Here is a 23,574-nt window from a genome sequence, read left to right on the forward strand (position 1 = left end):
TAAAAATAATTGGCTCACTTTTTGTACCACCACCAACCTTGATTCCAAAAGTGTTAAACAAATTAAAACAAGAAAAATGCAAGGCTACTTGAGTCATACCAGAGTGGACCTCTGCACCTTACTGGCCTATGATAATAGATGAGAATGGGAACATGAAAGCTTTCATAGTTGCACACAATTTTTTTCAGGGAGAAAACTTGACCAGAAAAGGCCGTGGTCAAAGTGGCATATAATTTGGATAACAATTTTTGAAATTTAGGTTGATTGGTCTAAGAATACAATTTTAGACCAAAATATTTATGATTCTTCTCTTTTTTAACAGGGACCAAATTAGATTGTACAGTAGAGGAGGCCATTAGAAATAGCGGCATTGATGGTGACAGTTATCTATATAGGCTTTATCCAAAAATGTGCGAACTTCTAATTAATAGCAGAAATGACAACACAGTCAAATCTTATTTTAATGCTTTTAAAAGATAGGAATGTTTTATAACTCTTCATGGACATGTTGCTTTGCCAGCTCAACCCGTGCATCTCGCACTATACCTTACAGACTTAGTTAACAACGGTTCCACTAATTATCATCCAGTGTATAATGCAATATTATATGGTATAAAATGGGCACACGAAATCAACGGTTTAAAAGATCCACCACAAACACTTTTGTTACATCTACCGGTATACTAAAAGCGTCTAAAAGAGTTGGCAAAAAAAGACAAAGAAGAAAGATCCAGTTACTACAGAAGTTTTAATAGAACTATGTGATACGTTCAAAGATTGTTCTGATCTACTTGTGTTAAGAGATTTAACTATGATACTACCTTTTTTTTTTGCAGGTTTCCTTAAATACGATGAACTTAGTTCTTTGCATTTTCTTGACATTGATATACAAGATTCTTTTCTGATTTTACATATAAATAAGAGCAAAACTGACCAATACAGGCAAAGCAATGAAGTGATAATATCAAAAGGTTCTACAATCGCATGTCCCTATAATATGTTAGTTAAATACACACGTTTGGCTGGTTTTAGTAGTCATGAGAACAAATTTTTATTTCGTCCTATCTATAGGTCAGGAGAGTTGTGTAAATTGAATAATAAGGATAAGAAACTCAGTTACACGGCGGCTAGGGTGTCTTCTTAAAAGAATCAGAATTATTCGTCCTGGTTGTAACATAGTTCTTAACTCGTTCAGATCCGGTGGTGCCACGGTGGCTCTAACGCAGACGTTAGCCACAGGTGTTTGAAAAAACGCGGCAGATGGAAATCTGACTCAAGTAAAGATGGTTATATCGTAGACTCCATAGAGAAACGTTTGAAAATTTCTCAAGTTTTAGGTTTATAGTTCATATTTGGATTGTGTACTCTTTCTTTGTATATTTCTATCATGTTCGACGGGCTGTTGGCAAATTTACATTTGTGTTTTAGTTATATTTAGTCATGGAGTATAGGTAATACTAGTATTTTCCCGTGGTTTGTATAGTAAAGCGGGAAAATATTGTATTGTCGTTACGTTTTCATAAATATTCATAAGGCATGACAAAATTGACCAATTAGGAAGTTGAATTTTGTATTACAATATATTTGGTGTTTTCAAGCGCTTCACTTTCTAGCTGTCCTACAACATAGTAAGCTCCTTTTTATAATTGCTGATTGCAATTAAACTTGATTTTCTGATTTTCTGATTTTCTTTTTATTAAGTATTTGCTAATTAAAGGTGTGGTCCGACACTTTTATCCTGAGATAGGCACGAGCATTGGCATCGGATACAGGTTTCCATCATATTCATATATATAAATAATGATTTCATGGTATTTCCTGGACGGCCTAGACTATCTATGAAGGGTAAAAATTCAGAAATATGAGCGAATACGCTATTGACACATTGATATATATAACACATTGTATATGTTTGATATTTGTAAAATGTGTACTACTTTATTTGAGATACAAATTAAATACAGTGTCTATCACGTTCGATGGGCTGTCGGCAAATTTACATTTGTGTTTTAGTAATATTTAGTCATGGAGTATAGGTAATACTGTAATTTCACATTTAGAGTGAAATGAGTAAGCATATCAATATCGTGTAAACTCGACAATAAACAGAAACGTTTCCACAGCGATAAATCTAGGAATATGCAGGGAAATTTACGCGGGGTCAAATTTTCGCCTTTCTTTAGGTGCCGCGAACAAAGTGAAAATTAAACACATGCGTAAAAAACCAGATATATGGTAATTGGGCTATTGTACAGCATTTCAGATATTTTTCCAAGGAGCTTATGAATATAACACACTAAGGCCACACCAAAGAAATTGGATTTTTCAGATGAAAATAGAGCAGGGGAGAGCAATTTTTTTTTAAATGAATCTGATGGAGCAAATTTTTTTTTAGGTGTCTGATATTGGAATTTTCGATATAAGCAGCATAAATAGGATTCAAAAGTATCCTTAATTGTCATTTTTACATGTATCACTTAAATTATATTTTTTTTATATGTGCGCAGTAGTAACTGTAGAGGCCTTCCAGTATTAAGCAACTCAAAAATTAATGAGAGCTACTAAGGCATTGTTTATCACTGAATAAAAGAAATGGTGACACCTTTGATTTTAAAATAGTCCTCACGTTATATAGATTAGCTTCAATATTAAAATACCTTCAATATCACTTCAAGCTTTTGTTTGAGTCCATTATTTAAAAGGGAAGAAATAACATTAGTTAAATAATCCACATTCACTTACTCCAGGCGTCCCGGTCATTCATATAGACCTCTTCTAAATTTCCTCACAATAAAACTAAACCTTACACATACTGAACCCTAACCCCAGCCCTGAAACTTAAAACAAACCCTTACAATAAAGGGAACTTTAGGCTACCTCTGAAGTATAGGGCCCTGTACAGAAAATGAAGGCCAAAAATCAATTGAACATGTTCAAAATAGAACAAAATCTTTTATTAAATCAGGTTAATTACTTGAAATGCCAACAATGACTGTTTCCCCACTTCTCGTTTGACACTGAACATTCAATATGACTTGTCGTTTCTGCGCTTTTTTTTCAAACAACAAACAAGTTGTATCCATGGTCTACAAACGACATATAGTATTTGGCCTCTGCATTTTTGAATTTTGCTAAACAAAATCAACATTGTTGATAAAACTCATTATTTTGAGTCGATATTGTACGCAGTCAAATCAAAAATTTCAATTTGATTGTACAGAAAATGTTCTTGTAAAAGTAACATCTGGAAACATGCCTGTCAAAAAAATTTAGGGCTGAAAATTAAAAAAAAAAAAAACAGAATAGGAAAATTTGAAGTGGCTTTTCTGACAAACAAGACATTAATTTGGTGTGGCCTAACATCTCTGTTACTTATATTACACCTGCAAAATGTTCTGACCTTACCCTATGAATTTTCAGAATTTTTTATCTGACATTGACTCAGCCTAAAATTTGATTTGTTATTTTTAGTAGATAAGGCACTGTTCAAAAGGAAAAGGACATCTTAATGTCCATTTCACCCTTTATTTTTTAATGGTCATCAAGTACTGATCATATTGCTGATAAAATCAATCTTATACATAAGAAAATATAATTCATCTTGCAATGGTATAATGGAACACAAAAGTTTTCCATATCTGTTTGACATATATATGATAATTTCAAAATACCAGCTCAATTTTTCCTTGAAAAATCCTGAGTTGCAATGAACTGCAAATAATTAGCATGCCCCGTGTATTTTTAAGGAGTGTCTATATTTCAATTCCCTGCAATCATTTAATTATTATTCCTTGTAAATCCATACATCAAATCTACATAAATAATGCAGAACATTTATTTTTTATTTATGAAAAGCATTCAATAACCAGGGTATCTTTTAACATCATAGGTAGCCTTATTTTTCTTCTAAATTTATCATAGCCTAAAACTGAATCCTTTCAAACATACTGGGACAAACAAAGCCCCAATGAGTAAGAGTGTGTAAACAGCAAATTCAGAAATTTTTTCATTTATAAAGGGACATACCTCAAGAGCGGTGGAGGTGAAGCCACCAAAATTCTAACTTGATTTGTGTTTTGTGGTAATAAGATTGTGTAAAAGCTTCATAACATTTGGTTGAAGTAAGCTAAACTAGAACAAAATCTTAAGGATGAACAAGGGTAACAATTACTGTCTCCTTCCCCCAGCAGCAGGGACATAAAAATTAATTTTAAGAACTAAAATGACTCAACTCACCTTTGAACTCTTATATCATGCCATTTCCCATCAAATAAATTAGTGGAATTATACGTTATTTTGGCTTCACCACCTCCAAGATTGTATCGTAATGTAAGAGCACCATTTGTAAATCCTAATGCTAAAAAGTCACTGGATGAAGTCAATGGATAATGTTTTCCACTCCAAAATATCAGTCCATCTTTAGTTTCAGGTTTTATTTTCATCTGTATGTCAATTTTATTTCCATTAACCCTGTTAAAAAATCAAAGAAATGATAGGCAACATCAAAAATGTATAAACAGACATGATCTTCAGTCTGTTTTTCAGAATAATCTTTACAGACAGGCAGGGCTTGAAAGGGTTTGGATTATTCAGAGTTTTGTGCTTTCTACAAATTCCCATCATTATTGATTTTTAGTGTCTTTAAATCCCCAAACCCAATTATATCTCTGACCATAAATATTCTTAGAATCTGCCAAGAAAAAAATATCATAATATATATAAATTCATATAGGAATGTTGTCATATTCTTAAAGAAAAATTCCTAAATTTCTGGTGAATAATTCATTTTTCTGGTTACGGGGAGATAACTACACAAAACTATTTTTCTGGAGAACAACCCTATACAGTAATGTCAGGAAGATAACTACACAAAACTATTTCTGGAGAACAACCCTGTACACTAATGTCTGGAAGATACCTACACAAAACTATTTCTGGAGAACAACGTTTACCCTGTACACTAATGTCAAGAAGATACATTCACAAAACTATTTCTGGAGAACAACCCTGTACACTAATGTCAGGAAGATACCTACACAAAACTGTTTTTCTGGAGAACAACCCTGTACACTAATGTCAGGAAGATAACTACACAAAACTATTTCTGGAGAACAACCCTGTACACTAATGTCAGAAAGATAAATACACAAAACTATTTCTGGAGAATAACCTACACTAATGTCAGGAAGATACATTCACAAAACTGTTTTTCTGGAGAACAACCAAGTACACTAATGTCAGGAAGATAACTACACAAAACTATTTCTTGAGAACAACCCTGTACACTAATGTCAGAAAGATAAATACACAAAACTATTTCTGGAGAATAACCTACACTAATGTCAGGAAGATACATTCACAAAACTGTTTTTCTGGAGAACAACCAAGTACACTAATGTCAGGAAGATAACTACACAAAACTATTTCTTGGGAACAACCCTGTACACTAATGTCAGAAAGATAAATACACAAAACTATTTCTGGAGAATAACCTACACTAATGTCAGGAAGATACCTACACAAAACTGTTTTTCTGGAGAACAACCAAGAACACTAATGTCAGGGAGATAACTACACAAAACTATTTCTTGAGAACAACCCTGTACACTAATGTCAGAAAGATAAATACACAAAACTATTTCTGGAGAATAACCTACACTAATGTCAGGAAGATACCTACACAAAACTGTTTTTCTGGAGAACAACCAAGTACACTAATGTCAGGGAGATAACTACACAAAACTATTTCTTGAGAACAACCCTGTACACTAATGTCAGAAAGATAAATACACAAAACTATTTCTGGAGAATAACCTACACTAATGTCAGGAAGATACCTACACAAAACTGTTTTCCTGGAGAACAACCAAGTACACTAATGTCAGGGAGATAACTACACAAAACTATTTCTTGAGAACAACCCTGTACACTAATGTCAGAAAGATAAATACACAAAACTATTTCTGGAGAATAACCTACACTAATGTCAGGAAGATACCTACACAAAACTGTTTTCCTGGAGAACAACCAAGTACACTAATGTCAGGGAGATAACTACACAAAACTATTTCTTGAGAACAACCCTGTACACTAATGTCAGAAAGATAAATACACAAAACTATTTCTGGAGAATAACCTACACTAATGTCAGGAAGATAACTACACAAAACTATTTCTGGAGAATAACCCACACTAATGTCAGGAAGATAACTACACAAAACTATTTCTGGAGAACATCCCTGTACACTAATGTCAGAAAGATAAATACAACTATTCATGTATATATTCTTCTTGAAGGAAAAGATGCATCAAAATCAAATCTGATTTACATAAGTTTAATTCAGGCATTGCTTTATAATCTTTACATTCAGTGTGAATCTCAGATAATAATTAAACATACATGTATAAATTTGTTTATTCTATGACTATAAATTTTCTGTTTTCCCATTGGCTAAAAGCATAGGAAATCCTCTTAGATAAAACATTATATTCACCGCAGCCAAAATCTCGAGAGGTTAATATAAGATTTGGAACAGCATCCATGTACCTAAATTTAGATATTCCAAGAAAACGTTTATGACGTCATGTAAATTCCTGTTTTTTTCTTTTTCTTCTGTTTTTTCGGTGTATTTTTTTTCTTCTTCTTGTTTTCAGTGTATTTTTAAAGTAAACTTTATTGAATATTTCAACTTATGCAAAGTAGCAACTGCAAAAGCAGATGATATATTTAGTATAAAAACAGGGAGCAGTTTTAAAAGTATCTTGAGCAAATACTAGAAAATTGGAGAAGGATAAAAAGTCATATAATAAAACAATGGTTGACTTTTGATTTCAGTTGATACAATGATTTATCAACTCCAGAAATCTGACATTCACCCTTGGCTGTTGTCCTCAGTAAATATCATATCTCTGGGGTTGATAAATCATTATATCAACCTCATCAAAAGTCATTAATTGTATAATATAGTAAAACACTCAAGATATTGATAATAATATTACTAACCTTTCAATAATATCCTTTTCTGAATACATGAGGTAACTGTGTCCACTAAAATGTGCAGCATCTATCTTCTCTTCAACAACTGAAATTCAACATTATGAAAAATTGAAGAGTTTCCATATTCTGATGGGTCATATTCATTATTTCACACAATCCTTTCGAAACAATTCAATGCAAGAAATCCTGGAAGTAACAATTATATATGTCTTTACTTACTTTCCTGACAATCTGTGCCATGATATCCTAAAGGGCAGTAACAATTAAATGTCTTTACTTACTATCCTCACAATCTGTGCAATGATATCCCAGACGGCAAGAACAATTATATATGTCTTTACTTACTATCCTCAAAATCTGTGCCATGATATCCCAGACAGCAATAACAATTATATATGTCTTTACTTAATATCCTCACAATCTGTGCCATGAAATCCCAGAAAGCAATACCAATTATATATGTCTTTCCTTACTATCCTCACAATCTGTGCCATGATATCCCAGACGGCAAGAACAATTATAAACTGTACCATGATATCCTAGAGGGCAGTAACAATTATATATGTCTTTACTTACTATCCACACAATCTGTGCTATGATATCCTAGAGGGCAGTAACAATTATATATGTCTTTACTGATTATCCTCACAATCTGTGCCATGATATCCCAGACGGCAAGAACAATTATATATGTCTTTACTTACTTTCCTCACAATCTGTGCCATGATATCCCAGACGGCAAGAACAATTATATATGTCTTTACTTACTATCCTCACAATCTGTGCAATGATATCCCAGACGGCAATAACAATTATATATGTCTTTAGTTACTATCCACACAATCTGTGCCATGATATCCCAGACAGCAATAACAATTATATATGTCTTTACTTACTATCCTCACAATCTGTGCCATGATATCCCAGACGGCAAGAACAACTATATATGTCTTTACTTACTATCCTCACAATCTGTGCATTGATATCCCAGACGGCAATAACAGTTATATATGTCTTTACTTACTATCCACACAATCTGTGTCATGATATCCCAGACGGCAATATACAATTATGGCCCGTTGAAAAGGTGAATATCCAAAATTGTCAACACGAGAAGGTTATTTCACTGAGGGCGCAGCCCGAAGTGAAATAACTTTAAAGGGTTGACAATTTTGGATATTCATCGCTTCTAAGGGGCCACAATTGTTTTATTATACCGAACTAACAGTGGAAGGGCATTTTGAATAATTGTAATAGCACTTACCCTTACTTGAGTCAGTAACAAACTCAAGTTGACGTTCAAAAATACATGTAATTTGTGTCTTAGAATTCTCGTATGTACAACAAAGAAAGATTCTTTTTGTAAAATATTGATGGCCCTGAAAAGGACCGTTATTAGAGATATCATCGGCACAAGATGCACGTCAAAAGCCTTATTTCCTCTTCTCTCGATTAATGGGCTTCCTGTAACTTGAACGTTGCCATTTTGTTTATTTACGTCTGTGACGTCATTTTCATGGGTACAAATCAACAAACTAAAAAGGTTATTTGTCGGTGAATAACGGTTATTCAACACTGGTGTAAATTTTTAGGGTTATTCGTTCTTCCTTGCAATTGAATAAAAATTATCTGAATTATTCCATGTCATGTGATAATGTTTTACCCAATAGAATTGTTTGAAACATATGTAAGGTATAATAATAACAATTATATATGTCTTTACTTACTGTTGTCACAATCTGTGCATTGATATCCCAGACGGCAAGAACAATTATATATGTCTTTAATTACTGTGGTCACAATCTGTGCATTGATATCCCAGACGGCAAGAACAATTATATATGTCTTTACTTACTATCCTCACAATCTGTGCATCGATATCTTAGATGGCAAGAACAATTATATATATCTTTACTTATTATCCTCACAATCTGTGCATTGATATCCCAGATGGCAAGAACAATTATATATGTCTTTACTTACTTTCCTCACAATCTGTGCCATGATATCCTAAAGGGCAGTAACAATTCAATGTCTTTACTTACTATCCTCACAATCTGTGTCATGATATCCCAGACTGCAATAACAATTATATATGTCTTTACTTACTGTCGTTACAATCTGTGCATTGATAACCCAGATGGCAAGAACAATTATATATGTCTTTACTTACTATCCTCACAATCTGTGCCAAGATATCCCAGATGGCAAGAACAATAATAAATGTCTTCACTTACTATCCTCACAATCTGTGCCATGACATCCCAGACGGCAATAACAATTACATATGTCTTTACTTACTGTCGTCACAATCTGTACCGTGATATCCCAGAGGGCAATAACAATTATATTCTTCTTTATCAGGTTCACATTCCCCAGCATTTAAACATGGCTGATCTACACAAGGATGGTCACAGTTGTCAATGTTAATACCCTCTCTTGCATCAGACACTACCTCTAAATGTCGACCATTAATGATCATCTATAAATCATAAATATAACATCTATAGTTTTTAAATGTGTCTATTTCTCTAGTTCCATTAACTATCTAAAGATTGGTACAAGATAAGGTGGACCAGTGACAATTGATACACTAAATATGGAACAAGCATAGTTAACCTTTTCATAAAATTGAGAATGGAAAAAGGGAATGTATCAAAGAGACAACAACCCGACCAAAAAGCAAAAAAACAGCCCAAAGCCACCAATGGGTCTTCAACACAGCGAAAAAATGAATACTTCCATATGTCACTTTATCTTTATCTCACATAAGATATAATAACCTTGCCATATCAACCACTGCAAGCACAAGTATGTGGAGCCATGATCTACTTCCATCCTAGCTGTTTATATATATCTAAACTATCACCTTGTAAACAATTAAGCTTTAATATTCCTACATCTGGTTAATCTTATCATAGGCCTATAAATCTTGTATTGATGGGAAACTCCCTTCTATAAAAAATTTGAGAAATAGCCTCAATCAATTTAGGTATATGGCTGAAATTTTGATATATCATATGCAGTAGTATTTCGTGAGGTAGTTTACAAACCTTTAACATACAAAGAATGAATTCAAATTTGACAGTTTGGATATCTAATCAAAATTACGATGTTCCCTATGTGCCTCAACATCAGAAACCTTGGGATTATACAAATATGATCACTTGATCTATGAATTAGCATTGATATGGCCATAGTTATAAATTAACTGTTTACAGAAATTTGAAATTTTCAAAATACTAAGGATTTTCTACCCCAGGAAAAGATTAACTTTTCGGAATTTTGGGTCCTCAATGCTCTTCAACTTTGTACTTTATTTGGTCTTTTTATTCAACTTTTTTTTTAATCATATCATCACTGATGAGTCTTTTATTGACGAAACTCATGCCTAGCGTACACAATTTTAATCCTGTTATCTATGATTTTATTTGTTTAAACATCTAATCAAAATAATCATATTTCACATATTTAACATCAAGTGACAAATATTGCATGCATATTCAGGACACCTGGTTAGTATGCCAGCTGTGTTAATCCATCCTAGACATATAAAAGACTTGTATAAATATGACATTTTTTGTATACAGCCAGTTAATAAAGAAGACAGATATTACCTTTTGTATACAGCCAGTGAATGATGAAGTCAAATTGGCTAGTTTAGATATCTGATCAAAGTTTTCATGTCCACCAATGTAGAGATCCTGTAGCAATGTCAGTTGTGTGAAGCCACCTTCAGCGTTACCTTCCACTCTTATTTGATTGTCTATCTCCATTATACCTTGTAGTCCTGTTCTGGTAACTTTTACATTGTGCCACTCATTTAATGTAACATGCTGAATACTCCTGAAGAATCATAAACAAAGATTCTTAATTAAAAGTAAAATGTATATGAAATGGATAGCAGTCTTTATGTTTTTTTGTAAAATTTAGACATTTGGAAATGAAATTCAAAAAGGGCATTTCCATGCAAAAAATGTGGTTATCACTCCTTCCTGACGAGTTTGAAGAGTTGAGCATGCCGATGAGAGCAGATATGAAATTATAGTTTTTTTGTATGCATGAACTTAAGTGAAAGATAGATTTAGCCATTACAATGAGTGAGATATGATATTTCTCTGTTTTATACAGTTTAATTTTCATATAATAATGATGAGACTGGCCGAATATATTTAACATTAAACTGTAAAAAGATAAGAAATGAAGATGGTTCTCAGACATTCATTGCTGCGATTCATCCTGACATAAATTGCAAAACAGGAGGACAATTGGAATAAAATGCTCCGCAGGGCGCAGCTTGATACGACCGCAGAGGTCGAACCCTGAACAGTTGGGGCAAGTATGGACACAACATTCAAGCTTGATACAGCTTTGCATTTGGATTGTGATTAAATATTTGACACAGCATAGGTTTCTGACACAGAATGAATGTGGTCTAAGAACTTAAAAATTTTAAATTGGACATTCACCTATTATGGTCCAATATCCAAAATCTAAATACATGGTTAGATTCAGCATATCAAAGAACCCCAAGAATTCAATTTTTGATGAAATCAAACAAAGTTTAATTTTGGACCCTTTTGACCTCAATGTGGACAAAGTTGATAACGGGGCCCAAAAATCAAAAATCTAAATACATGGTTAGATTCAGCATATCAAAGAACCCCATATATTCAATTTTTGTTGAAATCAAACAAAGTTTAATTTTGGACCCTGATTTGGACCAACTTGAAAACTGGGCCCATAATCAAAAATCTAAATACATGTTTAGATTCAGCATATCAAAGAACCCTAAGAATTCAATTTTTGTTAAAATCAAACTAAGTTTAATTTTGGACCCTTTGGACCTTAATGTAGACCAATTTGAAAATGGAACCAAAAATTAAGAATCTAAATACACGGTTAGATTCGGCATATCAAAGAACCCCAATAATTCAATTTTTGATGAAATCAAACAAAGTTTAATTTTGGACCCTTTGGACCTCAATGTGGACCAATTTAAAAACAGGGCCCAAAATCCCAAAACTAAATACACGGTTAGATTCAGCATATTAAAGAACCCCAAGAATTCAAGAATAAAACCCCATTGAAATTGGTCAAGAAATAAGCAATTTATACGAAGTATCTTCTTTTGCACAATACTGTGCAATTAAATATTTCTTGCTATTGCGCAATACTGTACAATTGACAATTTCTTGCTATTGCGCAATATTGTGCTATTGGATATTTCTTGCTATTGCACAATACTGTGCAATTGAAGATATCTTTCTATTGCGCAATACTGGGAATTGAAGATTTCTTGCTATTGTGCAATACTGTGCAATTGAAAATTTCTTGCTATTGCACAATACTTATTATATAATAATTTACACATCCTGTTTGGTGTGTATCTCCTACCATATCATTATTATTTGCTTTTAAAAATAAATCAGAAATAACCAACTTAAAATGGAAAATTTTAAAAGAAAAAAAAAAGGAAAAAAAGAAAAAAAAGGAAAACCCCCCCCCCCCCCCAAATTTTTTGAACCCCCTTATGATTCATCACCCCCAAACTCAATCCCAGCAGTCCCTTTGTGGTATGGTACCTTGCAGTACAATTTCAGAGAGATCCATACACTTGAACACAAGTTATTGTCTGGAAACTAGAAAAATGTGTTTTTTGGCCCCTTTTTGGCCCCAAATTCCTAAACGTTTAGGGCAATTACCCCCAAACTCAAACCCAGCTTTCCCTTTGTGATATGGAACCTTGTAGTACAATTTCAGAAAGATCCATACACTAACACACAAGTTATTGTCCTGAAACTAGAAAAATGCTTGTTTTTTGCCCCTTTTTGGCCCCTAATTCCTAAAATATTGAGGCAATTACCCCCATCATCAATCCCAGCCTTCCCTTTGTGGTATGGTACCTTGCAGTACAATTTCAGAGAGATCCATACACTTGAACACAAGTTATTGTCTGGAAACTAGAAAAATGCTTATTTTTGGCCCCTTTTTGGCCCCCAATTCCTAAACGTTTCGGCAATTACCCCCAAACTCAATTCCAGCTTTCCCTTTGTGATATGGAACCTTGTAGTACAATTTCAGAAAGATCCATACACTTACACACAAGTTATTGTCATGAAACTAGAAAAATGCTTGTTTTTTGCCCCTTTTTTTGGCCCCTAATTCCTAAAATTTTGAGGCAATTACCCCCAAAATCAATCCCAGCATTCCTTTTGTGATATGGAACCTTGTGGTACAATGTCAGAGAGATCCATACACTAACACACAAGTTATGTCTGGAAGTTACAAAAATGCTTATTTTTGGCCCCTAATTCCTTTACTGTTGGTACCATAACCCCCAAAATCAATCCCAACCTTCCTTTTGTGGTATTGAACCTTGTGGTAAAATTTCATAGAGATCCATTCACTTAAACTAAAGTTAGAGTGCGAAAACCAATGTGTCTTCGGACGACGACGATGACGACGACAACGACGACGCCAACGTCATACCAATATACGACCACAAAAATTTTTTTGCGGTCGTATAAAAATCTGATATCATAATTGAATTTTGACCAATGAAGCACTATGAAAAAGGAAACTCTATGTTAATTATAGAAGAAAATCTAACAATACATAAATAGCAATTTAGAATGAAACTAGATATGACATGAATGTCCAGGTCTGTGGTATAGTGGAAGGCATAATTTCATGAAAAGTAGATTATCCAGAATGAAACCAGACTCGATAAGCAGCTAAGCATTTTTGATTCATAAACCAATAAATCAGTTCAATATCTACTGGCATAACAAAAATAGTTTTGCATAGTTCAATTTGAACAAGGGCCATAATTTCATTAAAAGAATGTCATTCAACACAAAAACACAAAATTAATATGTACCTCACCATTTTACACTTATAAAATTATAAACAGTATTTACAGCCATACCCCAAAAAGTTAGGAAAACTGATGTTTTTTTTAGAATAATAAAAAAATTGGAAGTGGTGCCTGTGATTGCTGCTGTCAATGTAAAAGTGTAATGTTGACTTAAAAAGAAAGTGAGTCCATTTATAAGAAAAACACAGAATTTGAAAAAAATTTCAAACTTTTTCTTTAGATGCTATTTCTTGGTCTTGAAGATTAGCTTCTGTCCAAGTTTCAAAGCAAACCATGAAGGTTTACAAATTTATCATGTCAAAAAATTTCAAAATTTTAAAATGTCTGTGAATGTTAATTGTAAAAAACGAAGTCAATCTATCAGAAAAATACTAAAAATGAAAAAAAACATATTTTCAAAGGTTTGATTCAGACATTATCTCTTAATCATTAAAAAGCTTCTGCCATAGTTTCAAAAAACTGTATGAAGGTTTGACAAAGTAATTGATGTGTAACAAACTTTAACCCCAGACCAAGGATCCGGAAATTTTTCCAGACAATTTCGGTCATTTTGAGATGTTTGAAAAGTTGGTGCCCCTTTTCAAATTGTCGATATCAACTTGAATATATTCATAGCATCAACGAACATGACGAACTTGTATTGCTGTTTCATCGCATTTACTAAGTAAATGTCTTACCATTACCATGAAGGACAGTTTAGGGAAGGCAACAGTCTAAAATTGAAATGATTTTATTGACTCAAAATAGTTAATTTCTCAGACATTGCTTACATTTCTTTCGGTTTGACAAAAGTTAAAACCGGAAGTTTGCGATATTTTAAAGTACGAATAATTCCGGATTCATTTCCGGGATTTGTTTTGTTTATCAAATTGACAGGAAATCACCGGGTTTTTATGGCTTTTTTATTTTATTACCTTTAAAAGTGTTTGAATATAACAGATAATAGTTGCACTCGTTTAATTTAGCATGAAATCAATTAGCATTTTACGATTAAATATTTAATTTGCTGAAGACAATTTCACGCATGCGTATTACATAGTAAATAAAGCACATGTGTTACTCATGAAAAAATACTTTTTTCTACGTAAATTTAGATTTAATTTTTAAATCAGAATTGATGACTGTCTTTGATGAAAAGTAAATAAATAATGAATACACTTGTCAGGGAACTTTAATGTTTTAAAGATATTATTCTGAGCTTGTGATCACTGTCAGGTGTGAAAGTTAAAACCACAGGTAAACAGTGATTAGCGATCATTAGCCAATGTTTCCCTGAGGCATTGATATAGATATTAGGAGGGCCCTCAGGATTATCAAACTACTGTAGTGGCAGTGTTATTACAGGAAAGGGATTATAAACAAAAACAAGTGATCACAAGTGCAAAATGGCGATTACGAAATCCGATTTCAAACATTGAGTCAATGAAATGACCGAAATTACTTCTCTAAAAAAATAAAATTTGTCCTAAATTCCAATTACTCGTTTAGGACAAATAGTTTCATCTTAGGACATGACTGGCAAATATGACCGTTTCCGGACCCTTGCCCCAGACTGTATCTTCTTGTTAACTGTAAAAATAACTAAGTCCATTTATCAGTAAAATATGGAAAAATAAAAATAAATATTTTCAAAATTTCACTCTGGAAACTGTTTTTTGATCATAAACAAGCTTCTGGCCAAATTTCATAAAATTCCATGAAGCTTTGACAAAGTTATTGATGACTGAAAAACTTTAACCTCAGACTAAATCTGAATGTTAACTGTAAAAAAAAAACTAAGTCCATTTATTAGTAAAATACGGAAAAATGGAAATAAATATTTTCAAAATTTTGCTCTGGATACTGTATTTTTGTAATAAACAAGCTTCTGTCCTAATTTCATAAAATTCCATGTAGGTTTGACAAAGTTTCTGATGTCTAAAAAAACTTTAACCGCAGACTGAATCTAAATGTTGACACCACCACCAACGGAATCTAGGATAACTATATCTCACTTTCGCAGGCTCGACAAAAAAAAGACTATTGTTCAAATTGCAAAGCATTAAAAATAAAGCAACTTTATTTATTATAATGTAAAAATAAGAAGATGTGGTATAATTGCCAAAGAGACAACTCTCCACCAGAGACCAAATGACATAGAAGTTAACAACTTTAGGTCACTGTGTGTGTTCATATAATTGTACTCCAAGTCAAATATTCTCAAGAAATTCTGAAAGTTCAAATAGTTACACTTCAAAAATTTCATGCATTCAGAGGCTAACTTATGAGGGGAAGGGGCCTGTCCCACGCTTTATGGAGGGTTAGTTAAAAAAGTTAATGCATATGTAGTTTTTACATGTCCCACACCTAACGTTGAATTGTTCCACCCTCCTTCCCCTTTCAAAATCATGGATCTGCATCCGACAATTCTGCAATTTTGATTGATTGAGACATTCTTAAATTTATATTTTATTTCCATGTAACATGCAACATCTATGACTATAATCTACAGTGTTGAATGCACACACTTAGTATGAAGAACTTTCGTCAAATAAATGGTCTTCAGTCACTATTACACCCTATTGAATAAAATTTAAAACAATGAGCATTTAATTCATAAAAAACAAATTCTGACTGGTTTTACTTATAATCACACCCTTTATTTTACCTGAGGACTCCCGGTCCAGTACCCAGGTCAAACTGGAATTCTAGATGTCCTTCCCTCATGGATAATGAAATAAAATCTCCCTTTCTGTCATTAGTGTAGCCATTATACAATATCAATCCTTCCCAACTAATTGGTTTGAACACCATATCAATCTCAGTAAAGGATAAAGAAGATCTTTCTAAACCTCGGTGTCTAACAAAAGAATGGCCAGCAAAATATGGAACATGTATCTCAACTCCTACAAAAAATAAGTTATCTACATTAAATTCTGTGACAGAATAACAAATTTTTTTATTACAGGGTTAACTAATTTGCCATCATATCCAATTAGATTACATATTTAAATGTAGTATTAAATCAATGAAAGTTGTTTATTTCAACATCATATAATAACTTCACTGTGCAGCATGCTGGATTTTTATTATGGTATACTATTTTCTAAATTAAATTTGAGATAAGTAGGATTTTTAACCTTACATCAATAATTTTTTTCATTATATTTTACAGCAACATTTTGAATTCAATTTCTGGTCTACTAACTTCAATGGGAAATACTGCATCACAAACTTCCAAAGTGTTTATTTTTAATTAAAATATGGGTATAATAGCAAAATTACATTTTCAACAAAACAGGTCAGCATGTTGGACTTCCTTCTATAACTACACAGAACATTCAGACTTCATTGCGTACATTATTCATTGTGATTGTTTATAGATGAACAAAAACATGAATTCATCTAAAAGCAAAATAAAGGAATGCTCTGCATAAAAATAATGTGATCCGATAGAGTGGTAGGTTCAAATATCATTTATCAAGATGACATTTTGACAGTTTTTACCTAAAAATAATGGTTAAATTTTGTGTCAAATTTTGGCAAGTTATATCACTACAGTATTTCAATTTTAGCATAATAAAATTTATTGTATAAAGACCCCTATCATTATTTTTGAATGTATCCTTTCTGTAAAATGATTTATTTTGGTGTGTTAAATTTTGGAGCTTTTATGTTTGGAAGCAAATAAACAAGAAGGAAGACTTAAATCTACTATGCCTAAATATGATGATGCTAGCAGTAGTAGTTATATCCCAATATCAGTTCTGTTGGTATGATTACTCACTTTGTTGACACAGCTCTCCTGTCCAACCCAAGGGACATAAGCATACATGCTGATCTGCTGAGGTAGCTGTACATAAACCTCCATGTTGACAAGTAACTCCTAAACATTCCTCTGAACTGCATTCATCTGGATATACAAAATTTGTTTGAAGAAAAACAATTCTGAAAGTCAATTTTGTAAACCAAAATTTATCTAACATTTACATTTCTCAACATGCTAAAAAGCAGTGATCAACATTAGACTTTGAATTTTACAATTCCCTGTGTTCAAAGTGGCAATTTCTAAGCAAAAATGAAATACAAAATTAAAGAAATGTATAGATCCAAACTGATTATTTCAGGTTGTGAGCAGACAAACAAGTGTTAATTTCAAGGACATTTAATAACATTCTGGCCTAGTTCTGCCTGCCTAAAATATTCCACATAATTTTTGTTATTAACAATCTGGTCTAGTTCTACCTGCCCATAATAGTCCACTTCCTCCTTATTTACCAATATCTAGCTTAGTTAAATCTACACAAAGTGGTCATTCACACTTACCAACATTCAGACCTAGTTCCGCTTGCCCAAAGAAGTCCGCCTGTCTCATATCATACTGCTCCTCATTTATATTCATACTCTGTATGCAACCAACAAATGACTGTGTTACACCAACTCTCTCAGCAATAGAGGTCATATCAATATATCCACCAAGATATAACTTCAATCTTAGAGTCAGTCTAGAGTAAGCTCCCTTTAAAAAGGATTTTTTTTAAATTAAAAACAAGTGTAATGAATGTCAATTCAATATATACTGTTTTAAGTATTCTTTTTGGTGGAATCTGAGCAAAAGAGTCAAAACATCAACAAAAATAATCCAATGAATTTTTCAAGTTCTATATTTATTGTCGACAAAAGACACCCATTAAAGGCAGAATAATCAATTTAAATTTAGATATGTACAAATGATTACAATGTTTGGTTAAATTAACAATATATATTCTACATAGTTTAATATTTACACCTATGTGTAGGAACTATTTTGTTTTAATTATGTAGTACTTTCCGGTATGTTCTCATTGACCGGGCCTGAGTTGGTGGTGTTACATCATACATAGACTACCCAAATTATTTATCCTGTACATACCTTATTTCCTGCCAATTTATCTAACATATATCTCCATATGCCCTGTTGTTGTCTTAATGATTGTATTGTTTTTTACACACTTCAGCGTGATTGTTCGGTTAAATCATGACAGTAAATGTTTGATTTTTTTGCCAGATTTATTTTATTGATATTACTCCATGGCTTTGATCTTAAATTCACAGTTGTGAAGTGATCGTCAATTTGCAAAGAATTCTGCTCAAACCAGTGCTAGGGGCCATTTTAAACTTGCAGTGAAGTGAGAGTTTTTTGTTCCGTGTTGAAGGCTTCACTGTGACTTTGAGATGAAGAACAGCAATAAAGGCGCTGTTCCTTTACTTTTTGTGTCATGGATGGATACCCCATATCCTTTCTTTGAATAAATTCCCATGGTCAAAAGGTTCCATAACAGTTAATTATGAATGATTCAAGTACAGAATGCAGTTCCTGGATGGTTGTATGTCATTGTTGGCTTTCCTTACTTTTTTACCATACTCAAGTTTGCCTCTATAAAATTCAAAATAATTATACCTTTGATAAACCTTGTATTATATCATGATCATTCAGCTTCAGGGAGCCTTCATTGCCAACACGTTTCACTGTGACCATATTCCAATCTCCTTTGTTAACTTGGTCTTTACTTTTTATTACAGCCATACCAGTACCACAATCATACCTGAAAATAATTTTGTATGCAATATAGATAACTATAAACATTAATTGTCTTTATTCTTCATATTTACTTTCAATATTCAGTTAAGTAGGCTGAGTTTCAGATCATCCAGTGGTATGGGAAGGATTCTCGTTTATTGTTGTCAACCCTCTTGTCTACCATGTCTACTAGGCTTAGAAAGATATTTCAACATCTCCCCCTATTGTCTTATTTCTGAAGTTTAATTATATACCTAACCCTTCTCAGAGTTGCACCTTTACAACTTTGGTAAAGAAACACAAATTTCATGTTTTTGTAAAAAGATTCTATTTTCTATTGTTCATGACTTGAATTAACCCTACCCCAAAACAGCTTTTGTTATTTTCAAAATTTTGCCATACAATACAATACAAGGATTATTGCACTTATTCACATGGATATCATTTCAGGTAGAATATATATTGAGCCTGCAAGCTGGGGCAAGACAATATCTTCATACTTCAGTATTCAGTAAAACTTGTCCATTACCAAAGATCATATTTTAATATCTAAATATCTGCATTATTTAATTCCCTTATATACCCTATATCAATTTACAATGACTACATGTACCTGAATTCTACAAAACCATCCACCAGGGCTATGGAAAAGAAGTCAGATTCTGCATTTTTCTTTTCCCCGCTAAACAAAATCAAACCATTTGAACTGTCAGGTCTTATTTCTAGCTGAACTTCAAACTGTTTGTAGCTGTCTGTTAAGACAGAGAATGCCATGAAACCATCTCCTGAGAACTTGGGGTATTTTACAGGAACATCTGAAATAAAGAAATTATGACATCACCGATCGGTATAGCATAGTCTAGTCTAGTATATGCAATTGATATATATATGTAGGACTCTGAACCGTGATGGTACTCCGAACCGCGATGGTCACGCTGAGGTGCGATGGTTTGACGCTGAAGTGCGTTTATGATCACGCTGAAGTGCGATGGTGTCATTGTGACGCTATCTTGTTGATAGCTACGCCGAAGTGCGATTGTGGTAACGCTGAAGTGCGATGGTCTACACAAACTACATTTGCAATACTTTTCACATCGATGTAGATGTCAATTTGTATGTTAGAAGCAGTTTTCCAGGTTTTTAAGTTGATAAGGGGCTTATAAACTTAAAACAACGGTAAACAGGAAGGATTGGTGGATAGGGGAAAGTTAATCTTCTGCAGCGATTTTTTTTTCGAAATCTACAAAAGGTTCTGTTTTACGTACGATTGGGCGTGACATTCTCTCAATACATACGGGTCCACAGACAGACCCTCTTCATTATACTGTTACGGTAAACGAGGAACTCATGAGAGAAAGAACGTATAGATAAAATGCTAATGCAGAATTATTTCCACATGTAGAAAATCAAAGAGGACGATCTCTCATTTAGTATGCAACTGTAATTAAGGACAGCCATAGACCATGATTAATGAATGTAAATTTATATACTAATGATCAAAAATTCTACTTCTCATGATAATTGCACGTCTGTAGATTTTAAACTAACAATCATGCATCAAATAGACCATCACACATCAGTGTACAAACCCATCGCACTTCGGCGTAGACCATCGCACTTCAGCCTGACCATCGCACATCAGTGTCCCCATCGCACCTCCGAGTCCTACATATATATGCGAGTAATCTTTTCTATGATCATAATAGGTGGCTGTTTAATGTACAGTGGAAAGGTAAATGCATATTCAGGACAAGAACATGTTATTGTGATATGAATATGGATCCTGCTGCACTAGACCGAAACGCTGAGCCAGTCCCTTATCCATTAATGTCCAATGCTTATCTCTTCTATGATTACTAATGTCCCTTAATGGTTTTTTGGGGGTATGTTTAAGGAATTTTGTGATGCTGATGAATGATCACAGATGGTATGTTTAAGGAATTTTGTGATGTTGACAAATGATCACAGATGATATGTTTAAGATATTTGGTGATGTTGATTACCAGGCATGATCACAGATGGTATGTTTGAGATATTTGGTGATGTTGATTATCAGGCATGATCACAGATGATATGTTTGAGATATTTGGTGATGTTGATTACTAGGCATGATCACAGATGATATGTTTGAGATACTTGGTGATGTTGATTATCAGGCATGATCACAGATGATATGTTTGAGATATTTGGTGATGTTGATTACCAGGCATGATCACAGATGACATGTTTGAGATATTTGGTGATGTTGATTACCAAGCATGATCACAGATGACATGTTTGAGATATTTGGTGATGTTGATTACCAGGCATGATCACAGATGACATGTTTGAGATATTTGGTGATGTTGATTATCAGGCATGATCACAGATGGTATCTTTAAGGTATTAGTATGGTGATGTTGGTTACCAATCCTGATCACAGATATGTTTTGAGGATTTGGAGATGTTGATTATCAGGCATGATAACATATGTTATGTTTAGGGAATTTTGGTGGTGTTGATTATCAATCATGATCACAGATGATATGTTTAGGGAATTTTGTAGTGTTGATTGCTGTAAACCAACTTATTTTCATGGATTACTTATTTAGCCCTTCATAGCCGACTTCGCTGCAATTTATTTTTGGGATTTTCTAATTTTATTGGCGTACTTATATATGGGAAGACAAAAGTTTAACAAATTCGCAACAATTTATATTCGTGCTATTTTTCAACTTTCGAAAAAAAGTTGGTTTACAGTATCAATCATGATCACAGATGATATGTTAAGGGATTTTGGTGATGTTGATTATCAGGCATGATATCAGATGGTATGTTAAGGGATTTTGGTGATGTTGATTATCAGGCATGATCACAGATGGTATGTTAAGGGATTTTGGTGGTGTTGATTATCAGGCATGATCACAGATGTTATGTTAAGGGATTTTGGTGATGTTGATTATCAGGTATTTTCACAGATGAATTCATTCAGAACATGTTTAGCAGCATATAGATGCATGGCAATTCAAAACCTCTTATATGATTTGAGAGTTTGCAACTGACATTACTGAAAGTGACCAAACTAGAGGCTCTCAAGAGCCTGTGTCGCTCACCTCTATTTACTGATGCTTTGGAAATCATGTAAAATAAGGTTAAAATCATAATTAATAGTATTAGATATTAGATATTATAATGATATCTAAGATAATAAAAAAAAAAGGCAAAATTTTTGTAAAATTACTAACTCAGGGGCAGCAACCCAACAACGGGTTGTCATATTCGTCTGAAAATTTCAGGGCAGATAAATCTAAATCTGATGAACATTTTTGCCACATGTCAGATTTGCTCTAAATGCTTTAGTTTCAGAGATATAAACCAAAAACTGCATTTTACCCCTATGTTCTATTTTTAACCAAGTCGGCCATGATGGTTGGAAGGCGGGGTCATCGGACAAATTTTTCAAACTAGATACCCTAATAATGATTATGGCCAAGTATGGTTAAATTTGTCTCAGTAGTTTCAGAGAAGAAGATTTTTGTAAAAGATTACAAAAATTTACAAAAAACTGTTAAAAATTGACTATTAAGGGCAATAACTCCTAAAGGGGTCGACTGACAATTTTGGTCATGACAACTTATTTGTAGATCTTACTTTGCTGAACATTATTGCTGTTTACAGTTTATCTCTATCTATAATAATATTCAAGATAATAACAAAAAACTGCAAAATTTCCTTAAAATATCTAATTCAGGGGCAGCAACCCAACAACAGGTTGTCAGATTTGTCTGAAAATGTCAAGGCAGATAGATCTTGACCTGATAATCAGTTTTACCCTTGTCAGATTAACTCTAAATGCTTTGGTTTCAGAGATATAAGTCAAAATCTACATTTTACCCCTATGTTCTATTTTTAGCCATGGCGGCCATCTTGGTTGGTTGGCGGGGTCATTGGACACATTTTTTAAACAAAATACCCTAATGATGATTGTGGCCAAGTTTGGTTAAATTTGGCCCAGTGGTTTCAGAGGAGAAGATTTTTGTAAAAAGCTAACGACGACGACGACGGACGACAAGTGATGAGAAAAGCTCACTTGGCCCTTCAGGCCAGGTGAGCTAATAAACAGTATTAGATTCTTAGAAAATGTGTTCAAGAATAGGAATGTTCTTCTTTCTAAAGTGT

General features: G+C 33.2%; 1 protein-coding gene across 1 annotated transcript in view; it reads right to left on the reverse strand.

Moving 5' to 3' along the window:
* LOC127734190 (pikachurin-like) overlaps positions 1 to 23,574 on the reverse strand; it is a 63,331-nt gene that overhangs the window by 28,415 nt on the left and 11,342 nt on the right. The window contains exons 4-12 of the mRNA XM_052243931.1: positions 20,030 to 20,231; positions 19,297 to 19,441; positions 18,183 to 18,375; positions 17,644 to 17,769; positions 16,525 to 16,762; positions 10,615 to 10,843; positions 9,299 to 9,479; positions 7,004 to 7,082; positions 4,237 to 4,470 (exon numbers count right to left, since the gene is read on the reverse strand). Of these exons, the coding sequence (XP_052099891.1) occupies positions 4,237 to 4,470; positions 7,004 to 7,082; positions 9,299 to 9,479; positions 10,615 to 10,843; positions 16,525 to 16,762; positions 17,644 to 17,769; positions 18,183 to 18,375; positions 19,297 to 19,441; positions 20,030 to 20,231 (1,627 nt within the window). The remainder of the gene's footprint in view (positions 1 to 4,236; positions 4,471 to 7,003; positions 7,083 to 9,298; positions 9,480 to 10,614; positions 10,844 to 16,524; positions 16,763 to 17,643; positions 17,770 to 18,182; positions 18,376 to 19,296; positions 19,442 to 20,029; positions 20,232 to 23,574) is intronic.

This window comes from Mytilus californianus, unplaced genomic scaffold, assembly GCF_021869535.1.
Source record: "Mytilus californianus isolate M0D057914Y unplaced genomic scaffold, xbMytCali1.0.p SCAF_1, whole genome shotgun sequence".
NCBI lineage: Eukaryota > Metazoa > Mollusca > Bivalvia > Mytilida > Mytilidae > Mytilus > Mytilus californianus.